The sequence below is a fragment of the Pseudorasbora parva genome, chromosome 12, assembly GCF_024679245.1.
Source record: "Pseudorasbora parva isolate DD20220531a chromosome 12, ASM2467924v1, whole genome shotgun sequence".
NCBI classification, from domain to species: domain Eukaryota; kingdom Metazoa; phylum Chordata; class Actinopteri; order Cypriniformes; family Gobionidae; genus Pseudorasbora; species Pseudorasbora parva.
Genome location: NC_090183.1, coordinates 35,112,938 through 35,124,376, shown reverse-complemented (window position 1 = coordinate 35,124,376; position 11,439 = coordinate 35,112,938). Strand labels below are relative to the sequence as shown.

At 38.8% G+C, this 11,439-nt stretch overlaps 1 protein-coding gene across 2 annotated transcripts; it reads right to left on the bottom strand.

Moving 5' to 3' along the window:
* Positions 1-1,014: 1,014 nt before the first annotated feature.
* gpr84 (G protein-coupled receptor 84) lies at positions 1,015-9,634 on the bottom strand. Of its 2 annotated transcripts, none has more exons than XM_067458464.1 (2): positions 9,594-9,634; positions 1,015-3,039 (listed from the first exon to the last, which is right to left on the bottom strand). In XM_067458464.1, exons 1-2 carry the CDS (start codon positions 9,602-9,604, stop codon positions 1,815-1,817), a joined length of 1,236 nt encoding a protein of 411 aa, XP_067314565.1. In that variant the 5' UTR covers positions 9,605-9,634; the 3' UTR covers positions 1,015-1,814. The 2 variants fall into 2 exon arrangements, with proteins under 2 accessions (XP_067314565.1, XP_067314564.1); XM_067458463.1 differs by lacking the exon at positions 9,594-9,634 and adding an exon at positions 5,938-6,049.
* Positions 9,635-11,439: the final 1,805 nt, after the last annotated feature.

Genomic DNA, 11,439 nt, shown 5'->3' with positions numbered 1-11,439 from the left:
ATACTGCTTGTTCAAATTGCTTAATTAAAATGAGCTAAAGCAACACAATTGCTATACATTTTGTCCAAACTTAATTTGATTGTGTTCAATCCACTTAAATACAAGTCAAATTGAAGTCAAACTTAATCCGTTTGTGTTTTAATTGAAATTAATTGAAACTGGGCGGGGCTTGTTAGTTCCATATAGCATGATTGCAAATGTTGTTTTTTTATATGTAAAAGTGTTTTTTAATGTATTTTTGAGCAAAATGAGAAACGGGGAGACTTGATTAGAGTTTAATATTCAATTATGTTGGAATTATTAGAACAATTTAAATTATTGTGGGTTAATTATAAGTGGAGCATTTGCTTAGACTGTGGACTAATATAACTAATGTCATAATGGCTTTGGTGAAGGAGCTTTTAATGCTTAGCATTTAAAGTGCTAATGTGTGCTATTCCTAGCTAAACGTTTGTCAACTAGCTAGTGTAGGATTATAATTCAGTTGTGTAACATTTAAGTAAATGCAATTGAATGTCTGAATCATGACAGGGAGTCATATAAAATTTACTTTGAAACTACTTAACTGAGTCCCTTAAAATGTATTCATTCCATGATGTTGAAGTTACATGAAAAAAAAATGTTTGTTTAATGCAATTCATTCATGTGGGACCGATGTACACAATTAGGCCTAAATAATGTAAATCCTACACTTTTTTCAGTGTACGCACTGTTCTTGAGCTAATCTAATGGCAACACAAAGTGTAATGTTTCAAATAAAAAAACTATAAAATAAAAATAGATCATTACAAATGTAGAAAAGTATTATTTGCTTTACTTTTGGTCTGAACCAGGAAAATGAAGAGAAAACAAATGGGATCGGGAAATACTTTGACTTCAGGACTTTTGATTTTCGTTAGCAAGCAGCTTCAAGTCCATACTCTATTTCAAAAGAAGCAGTTCACAAAAATCTAAATACACAAGTTATTTTCTTTTCTTTTTATTGTAGAACACTGATAAGATGTGCAACACACATTACAGATCAACCAACATTTGGAGGAATAGCAAAAATAATCATTTAAAACGATAAATATAGAATTTCAACCTCTTTATTTATATGCTAGTGGTCCAGCTTGCACAATTTATATATCGAACCACCACAGGAACCAAAAGAGGACTTAAGAAACTTGCGTGGTTTCATATATGAGGTAATAAATGAGGCAGTGAGGCATGTCTGTTCTTGTTTTCTCCATCACACCACTTAATATTTCCACGTTCATTTGTGCGTGAGCTGACAAATGTTATTTATGTCATTATGAATCATTCCTGTGGTGGCACACAATATTTTTACTGCCTATGTACAATCAGAAAAAAGAGGAAATGAAACAGAGAAATGATGTGATTTAACAGTGAAAAGCCACTTGACGTTTTATTTCCGATCTTGTTATAGAGCTGGAAAATTCCAGTGCTTGAAAAAGAAATGCTCACGGACCATGATCTATAGTCAAAGACTAGCTAAATTTAAAATCACAAGCTATCTGAAAATATATTAAGTAAATGGAAAAACAATACAAGAAAATACACAGCACAATAAAACACAATAAAAAAATACAAAAAATACACAGCTGTTGGAAATGAACAAATAAAAACCTGAGAACTGTGATGTTCTCCATAGAATAAATGTGCAATGAATGCATCTTCATATTTCTCATAATATGTACAGTCACTGATCATATACAGAGAAAGATCACCTAAAAAGCAGTAGATTTCGGTAATATTGCAGTAGGCCTAGCCTTGCAGTAGCCTTGCAGTAGCCTACCGTTCTTCATTATTGCCTATCTTGTTGGGAACCAACGGGTTCTCCATATCCAGGTTAGTGGAAGCACAGCTTTGCTAAGCAGGTCTTTGTAGGCTTGGTTAAACTGCCGGTTCATGGCTGCATACAACAAAGGGTTGATGCAACTGTTTAACCAAGTGAGGTTTGCACAAAACATATGAATGACCTGTGGTGCACGATTTGCCTTATCGGCAACATTTAGCAGCAGAAATGGTGCAAAGCAGCCGACAAAACACAAAAAGACTGTGAAACACATCCGAGTCACACGTTTAAATTCATTGTCCTCTCCTGAGTTGGCAGCTGGAGTGACCTGGATTGCTACCGGAGCTGGTTTAGCAGTTGTTTCTACCTCTTTTGAGGTACTTTGAATAGTACTTATGGTGTTTTTTGACTCTTGTGTGGTTGTCTGGCCTTCTTGCGCTCTGTTCTTCTGCTGCTCTGCTCCCGCCTCATCATTGCTGATCTCACAGCTTTGAGTCGCTGAGGCACTGATCCCGCTGTCGTCTGTCGTCCCTTCGGCTTCAGCCCGCTTGCGTTTTGATGAGTGACGACTGGGCCTGTACTTCAGGAAAGCCTTGGCGGCTACGCTCACTTTACGGTAGATAAGAAAGTAGAAAAGACCCACACAACCCAGGCCCAGGAAGAAGTACATAAAAAGCAGCACGGTGGTGTAAGGCCGGCCCTTAGTGCGGTGAAAACTGCAGGTGCACACTTGTGGGGCGAACACGTAGACGGGCCAAAGTGGGGCGAAACTGGCCAGACCCAGTACCCATGAGGAGATGAGGAGCACCGCCACTCCACGGTGGGACAGGAGCAGACGGGCACAGCTAGTAGTGCGATGCGCGACAACCAGGTAACGGCTCATAGCGATGAGGCATAATGTAATAATGGACACGCTGTTGGACAGGAACAGTAGGAGTCCAAACATCTGGCACCATGTGGCTCCGCCCCTCCAGTGCAGGTGCAGATATGAGTCAACACTGACCGGTTGGAGCATGGTGCAGTACAGGAGGTCAGCGAAGGCGAGATTTACTATGAGTACATTGAAACGTGTCCTCAGGTTGACATCAGTAGCAAAGGCGAGCACCGTCAGAATATTCCCTATGGTTCCTACTATGGTCACAGCTGATCCCAAGAGGACGCCAAAATAGCGATAGCCCTCCACAGAGGGGGACGCACAAGAAAAGGAATCATTTAGCAGAGTATCCGTGTCATTCCACATCCTAAAAAGAAACAAAGCGTTAAGCTCATCATAAATCATCAATGTAACATCCTCGTGGCTTAAATCAATAGCACACTTCTCTAGCACAAACATATGCATAAGTGATTTATTGACTACATTTCACTTTTAGGGCTGCCGGTTTCATTATTCTTTGTGAGCCTGTGGCTGGATGTCGCAATTTAAGGTCACCCTATGTGCCACATCCTGTTGTCAGCTTGAAAATCTCACTCCAAAACTCCCACAATGCAACATTTCAATCTCTATCTTTTTTTTTTTACTGAGCAATATGGACAACAAATGTGGAGATTTTACACATACATCATTACATTTTAATAAATATATTATATTAAATATATTTTAATAAAAAAAATAACATTTGTAGTATTTATAAGAATTTATCAAATAGTTTGTATTTTTTAATAAATAAATGCATTTTGTAAGATTAATTAAAATAAAAAAATTATTAATTAACTTAAAAAGTTAGTTACAGTCATCAAATTTGATTGACTGTCAGGCTGTGCATTTGTGGTGGAAATTTTGGATTTTTCCAGTCTTTGTGCTAAGCTAGGCTAGAGGTGTGTGCGTCAGACAGAGTTATGGCCTATTTATTTTTTTACAGTCTATGGTTATGGCAGGTATGGAGATGAGAATGGTATGCATAGACTTATCTAACTCTGGATACAGTGAATAAGCTAAAGCCTAAAAAGTCGGCGTGTTCCTTTAACCCCTTAATTGTCACCCCCCTTTTTTAGAATAGTCATAAAAATGGACTATCCAAACTTAAAGGGCTGTAATTCGCCTTGGAATATTGATTTGAGGTTGGTCTTGATTTAAAGCTTGATTCAAAAACCAGATTATTGCTGAAGCATTTCAAAATATGAAAGAATGAAAAAGTTAAGGAAGTTAAAATTTACTGAAAATGAAAAATACACTATACATAAATATATAGCCTATTTCTCAAAAAATGTTTTTACTCTAAAGTTACAATAAAACCAAAGTCATATGTCTAACCAAGTTGTGTTCCAAATTTGAAGTTGATACCAAGGGGGTAATCTAGCGCTCGGAAAGCGTTCCACCCCTAGGGGCTGCCATTGCTAACCAAGCCATCACCTGCTGTTAGCATCCCATTGACTCCCATTCATTTTTGAGTCACTTTGACAGTGAATAACTTTACATCTGAGGCGTTTAAAGACTCCATTCGTCCATTGTTTATTTCTAAAGAAACACGACAATGTATAAAAGGCTCCATTACCTTGTATCTTACACTATCGCCCCGCAGAAGCTGTTTTTGTAAAAATAGGCTAACGATTGCGTCATAACCAACGCGACCCTGTCGCACAGTTGAGAAATTACCGTATAGACCTGAGGAGACGCTCGCAGGCAATCTTTTACTGTCTATGAGACAGTCGGGGGGACGTGGAGACATGTCCTGGAGACTAGTCTGATAAAGTCAAGGGGGAAGAATGGGTAGAAGCCCATAGTGAGCCAAAAGCAACGGGAGAAAATATTTAAACAACGTGATTCAGCTTTCGCTTTCCACATCTACTAGAAGACCTACAGCGGTCCGACAGGAGGCTCACGTCACATCTACGTCGTCAAGCTCAGTCTGAGCCTGCGCAGTTCGCTCAGCCATCAGGAAGTGAGTGCCCCTAGGTTGACTTCATTATTTCGCCGTAGACGTCAATGGGGTCGCTGTGTCCATTTCTTTTACTGTCTATGGTTGATACCACAAAAATTTAAGTCAACATGAGATTTTGTTTAGGCGCTATACCAAAAATAGCCACCGGGTGTCATTCAATTTCCATTGATTGTTTTTTAATGCATTTCTCCTGTAAGTTTCTGTCCAAATATCACTTCCATCATAAACCAGACACCAAATATGGAACCTTGAGACTCAGACTTTGCCAATGATATGTGTTTTGTCAAGATTAGAAAAGATTTTGATTATATTTGAGTTTGTAAGCTTTCGAATGGTACCTAATTTATGAGAATTACTAAAAAATATGATATGAAAAAAGAGTGCCAAATCGGTATTCACCGATCGGTCTGCTGCATAACGATGCTTCACGTGGAACACATTGCTGTGATTACCCGCGGCCTCACGTCCGGATCACATAAACATTCAGAAGCTTAGTATGTTGTACAGTTATTAACCAAACAGAAGACCAAGGCATTTCTCAAAAATACCTTAATTTATGTTCCACTGGAAAAAGTAAGTCATAGAAGTTTGGAACAATTTGAGAGAGTAGGCTAAATGGTGACAGGTTTTATATTTTTAGGTAGATATAAAGATTCTTTCTGATGCTTCATCAGTGCTTTAAGGATGACCTTTTTAACTTATTTGCGGCCAATCCCTGTCGGGACATTTCCAAACATACAAGTTATACACACACACACACACACACACACACACACACACACACACACACACACACACACACACACACACACTTACACACACACACACACACACACACACACACACACACACACACACACACACACACACACACACACACACACACACACGTCTGGTTCACTATCTTTGTGAGGACTCTCCATAGAGGTATTGGTTTTTATACTGTACAAACATCACAGGAAACACTGCATTTTTACATTTTCAGAAAACATCATCCTGTATGATTTATAAGCCTTTTGAAAAGTGGGGACCGCTGACTGGTCCCCACAATGTAGATGTTCTCAGGATTTACTATCCTTTTTAGGACATTTGGTCCCCACAATGTAATATAAACAAGGGCACACACACACACACACACACACACACACACACACACACACACACACACACACACACACACACACACACACACACACTCAGTTAAAGGATTCATTTAGTCTGTAACATTAAAAAAAATGTTTTTGGCTGTCAGTGGCTTACCTTGAAACAGCTGTGGCGTTCATCTTCTGTTCACTGTTTCTATTTCTTGCCTCCTTCCTGGTTTTATAGCTATCCCTACTTAGTTCCTTTTTTTCATTTAGCTCTGTTTGTCCCAGTGTACAAATGTCTATTTTCTCTGTTTTATCAAATAGACTCTTTAGCCACACCTCCACTACCTCAAATCTGGACTGGTAGGCTACACATAGTCAATGTGTGTGTTTGTTTGAGTTCATGCTCAAGATGTGAGGTCACTGTGAGACTTCTCTGTTTCACAATCCTGGAAGAAATTTACACAGTAATGGTATTTTGGCAATAGATATGAAGCAACAAAGAAAAGGAAAGTTGGTATAAAATAGTCCTCTCTGTTCTTTTTGCTTTGGTGATTCATTAATTTTTTGTCACTCACAGAAAGAATCTTGGCTAATCAAATAAAATTTAGAATTTCTGTCATCCTTGAAATCACTGATTGTTCTGTATGTTCCTCTTTTAAGTGATAAGTCATTAAGTGTGAAACTGTTGAAACAATTCCAACAACCGCCATCTTCGCTGAAACAAAATTCTCAGTTTGGCTTTTAAATGAAGGTTTATGATACCAGCACAATATGACAGAGAACAGTGGTACGCAATACACACCAAAAGTTGCGTATACAAGCTGTTTGGCTAACAAATAGTGCATACTGAATAGCGGCAATACTGCCAGTTTATTTGCTTGTAATGTTTCTTATATGTCCATAAATTAAGCAAATCAGTGGCTGGAGAGGCTAATAAAATGAACTTGGAATACTTGGAAACAAAATTTCGGGAGGAGCACGCTCAGATAATTAAACCTAATTAAACACAAGTGGAGCACATCAAGCTAATCAACGATAAGAGGTGTGTATATAAACTAGCCTAGAAATGTAGACGCACCCTAGCGACAGCAAATCTAATCTGCCCGCGAGTGTCGTCTAGCTACTCTCAATACCCTTCTGAGCTGTATTCGCCTAACTCTTGCCAGGCCAATCACATCGTGTATAGAGTCGGTGGGCGGGGCAATAATGACGACGGCCGAGTTGCGTTTGCGTGCTTCTAGTAAACACAGAAGCTGGCGAACGGCGGTCTTTCGAATCAGCTTTGACCGCGACTCTGGAAGACTTGGAGTTAAGCTTTTCTCTGAGAAAAGAACAAAGAACGGCACTGAAGTCATTCTTAAAAAGGGAAGATGTGTTCGGAGTTTAGCCGACTGGATCAACAAGCTCTGCTTCACCTTCGTTGCTCTGGTTGGTGTAGCGCTATCCTATCGCGTGCAGAGGGAGTTTGAAAGACAACCGTTTATCCCGCCCCTTGGATTGAGCCCTGTCAATGGTGAGTTTCCAGACCAAACATCTTGATGTGGGTCTGGCTTGTCAGGCTAGATATATACAGCAGATTAACTCGTTGACCATTTCAATTTTAGCATTCCTCCACCACCCCCTTCTCCTCACTTGATTCCAACAAACTCTTATTAGATGTCAACATAATCTATAATACACTTTAGTCCAGTTCTAGAGTATCTTTTTTAAGGGAGGGAAGAGATTCTCTGGGTTCGGGCCAAATTCCTGGACAGCACGCCAAATACGCATAATCTTTACTCTATTTAATTTGATGTGAGTGTGAACTAGTGAAATCTCTTCATCATCGTGAAACAGCTGTATTTGCTCAAGATAAACATGCTTTACAACTAAACCACCCAAGCTGAACTAAATAGATAGACATTCACATTTATGTATTTAGCAGATGGTATTATCCAAAGCTACTTGTCAGGTTCAGAAAACAAGACTTCTTTATGACACTGTTAACACAGCATGCCTCACTTTGAGTTTATTTTGTTCCACACTCTGAATAATTGTTTCATCCAAGCAGGGCCGTCCCAAGCATGTATGAGGCACAGAGTTAAAGCAGCTGGTCTGGTCATGATCGCCCATGGGTCCCAGTGTGGTGCCACAAATTTCACCACGCTAAGGACAGCCTGGTTAAAAGTGTTGCCCTCCCTAATGCACTTTGACTGATCTTCATCCATCTTTTCACTCAGACAAAACTGACGGACACACATGATTACAGGTATTTACACAGTAGTTTCATCCGCTGACATTTGACCTCTGATCCTGACCTTACAGCCTGCCCGGACATCTTTAAGAATTTTGGTGTTGTAGATGTCTGATCTTGATTACAGTTGTTGTGAGTGGATGAAGAGGTTAGAAGAGAGAGGTGAAAACGGGAAAGACCATTATAGTAAGAAAAATGTGTTAATTAAAATGTGTACTCAAATTTGCATACACTCTAAAAAAATGTTGGGTTGTTTTGTTGGGTCAATGTTGGGTCAAATGTGGACTAACCCAGCAATTGGGTTGTTTTAACCCAGTGATTGGGTTGTTTTAATCCTGCGGTTGGGTTAAATATTTGCTTAAGACAACCCAATCACTGGGTTAAAATAACCCAATTGCTGGGTTAGTCCATATTTGACCCAACATTGGGTTGTTTTAAATTCCAGAATTTTTTAGAGTGTATTAAGGCACTATTTTATGTAATTTGTAGTATAAATAGTGTGATTAGAGTATTCACACAAAACATTCCAACTAGGAAATGCACGTTAAATTCCAGGATAATAAACTTATTATGAACTTAAGGAGAGTACTAGTACATGAACTTAAGGAGAGTACATAGTACATTGTATTTATAAGTGTATAGTATGTAATTTGGGTCAATTAAAGTTAAGAAATAACATGGATATGGTAGCCTACACCTACAAATTGTTTCAGCTTGTATTTACAGCAATTCTGGCATTACATGAGCACATTTGTGAGTGGTGTTTTGAGAGTTGTGCCAGAAGCAGTTTTATGCAACAAAAAAAAAAAAAAGATTGACAAGACTGACTTGCCCAGTTTTAACAATGTACTGGTAAACAAAGTCATGTTTTACAAGAACATACTTAGCCTGGATGCCAACTGAATTTTTTTTTTGGGTTGGGCGGTTCGGTCTGGCCTCGATCCATAGAGGAGTAATTATCTCCGAACAGAAACTATGAAACTAGAACCAATAAATCATCAGGGCGGGCTTTAGACGATGACGGACAGATGATCAACAGTAACGTAATCATGCACGTCATCAAAGGGGCTTTGATTATATTTGTTTGAATCCTTAATGGAGAGCTTGTTTGTATATGCATTCACCTTCACAATTTCTTTGATGAAAAAATTATCATGTTGGTAAGTAACTGTCGTATCATTAAATTCTTTTATTTTTTTACAACAGTGTTTGGGGGGTAAAATGTGCGTTACTTTGGCAAGGTTGCCTGCTAAAATTCACACTCATGGGTCTATATATCACATAATAGTCGCTTCAACCCGCGGAAAAAACGTGGACTTGGCAACACAGTGCAGTTGAGCTCTGTTGACATTTGACAACTAAGGTAATGCGTCGCTTCGTTGCTCTGATTGGTTGTTGGTCTATCCAATTGATGTCTTTCCTGGTTCAGTTAAAACACGCCCCATAATCACAGCCCAAAGGAGCAGTTTCAGACTCGTAGTCTAACTAGAATTGAGTATGACCACGTCAGGCTAGGACATACTACTATTTAGTGCTTTGAACAGAAATCTAAATCTGCAATATTTTAAACACATTTCTTATATAGCCTATACCTGTATGTCATTCATGGGGTGCTTCTCAATATCCCTCCTCGTTTCCTCGCTCCTCCGTCCTCCATTCTATGACCCGGAAACCGATGGAGCTCAGCCATCTTGTAGGAGATCTCAATTCTCTAACTGCACCGCGAGGATGGAGGAGGTGAGGATGGCTTCCTGAGGAGTCATGAGCGAGGATACACTGGTGGATCCTTTGCGGAAGTGTTTTATCGACTAAATGTGACGCAAGCATTAATTCTCCTCTCCCTTATCATCGTGCCACGGTTTATTAATCATTATTATGTTTACATGTACAAGACACAAATGTTTGTCAAATAACAACACCTGACAGTTGCAGACTTATATCAAAGCAAGCACAAGAAAATGAAAGAAACAAATAGAAACTAATATTTTACACGAAAAAGCAGTTAATAACTGGTATTCGTTGTTAATAATAACTGGTAATACTGATTTAAATATGGACAAATGTGGTATTTTGTGGAGGCTGAAGTTTACAATATAAATGGTTATCTCTAATGTTCAAGAATCCCGACTAAATCCAGCGGTGCAGTCATCATTAATTGACGCCGCTTTGAAGTGATGTTAAAGGATAGGGGAGGCCGGGGATGGTTGTAACATTTTTTACCTTTCTGTCTATATCTTAGAGTACTTTTAAGCCACTGTGTTCAAAATGTGATTCAAACTAGTTACACGTGTCTGCTATTAAATGAGATAACTATTATCTTTGCAACACAAACAGAAAATGCATGGTTTAGTTTCAAACATGAGGAGTGAAATGTTACAATTCACCCCATAGTCTGGGTTATACCCTGGACCTGGGGTGAGATGTAACATTATGATATCCACCACGGTGAAATGTAACATAATGAAATATGGATTATGGCAACAACAAAAAAGAAATTGAAAGCTTTTTATTTAAAACTAACTTTTTAATACAACTGATGTGTGTGTCACTCTCAGTCTCAGTGTGTTTGTCACTCTCAGTCATAGTAATTGAACATAATAAATTGAACTTTAACAAACATTACAAACATAATGCTTGTGTTCCTGTCAGTCATAGCTTTAGCCATAGTAAAATATTGAAATTGAACACTTGAACGTGCGTGCGTGCGTGCGTGTGTGTGTGTGTGTGTAGGGTGACCCTATTTTGATTACCGAAAAAAAGGACACTTAGCCCGGCAATGAGATACTCAAATGATACTTGAAGTTTACTCAAAGTTACCTTATTAATTGCATTTAAAGTATGCCCCCTCTGTATGGATAGAAAATTGTTATATTAGGGCCAGGACAGAACAGGACATGTCCTGGGAAAACAGTACGTTTGGTCACCCTAATGTGTGTGTGACTCTGTTACAACTAACCCAGAGTGATGTTGTTACAACTAACCTAGAGTCATGTAGTCATGAACTAGCCCACCTTACAGCTAAAACATTAGCACTAACAACTTGGATGATAAATATCTACACAGACACACCATAAACATAATTTAAATTTGATGTGTTTAACTACCAAACAGAAATTCCTGTAACAAAAATAAAAAAGTAAAAAAAAGTAACTTTCTTACGTCAAAATAGTTTTTTTTTAATCTAACATCTGCTATGTCTGCCACAGAGCTCTACTTTATCACATGTGGAATAAGGACTAAAGCTGAGCATGTGTGCATGTGTGATGTGAAATAGATGATTTGTAACTAATTCCTTGTACATATTGGAGTTGTTACAACTGACCCGTGTTACAACCATCCCCGGTCTCCCCTATATCATTTCACTTGATTTAATTCCTCCGTCCTCGCGTCTTTTCCTCGCGCGTTTCCCTCGCGTCCTGAAGGGGCGGAGCTAAGGCA

What these genes read in the sequence shown, in the direction of transcription:
- gpr84 (XM_067458463.1), bottom strand. Translation starts at nt 5,960, where the DNA reads ATGAACGCCACAGCTGTTTCAAG. An exon ending in AACGCCACAGCTGTTTCAAG is followed by an intron (nt 3,040 to 5,937) that starts GTAAGCCACTGA and finishes GTTTCTTTTTAG; the next exon opens with GATGTGGAATGACACGGATA.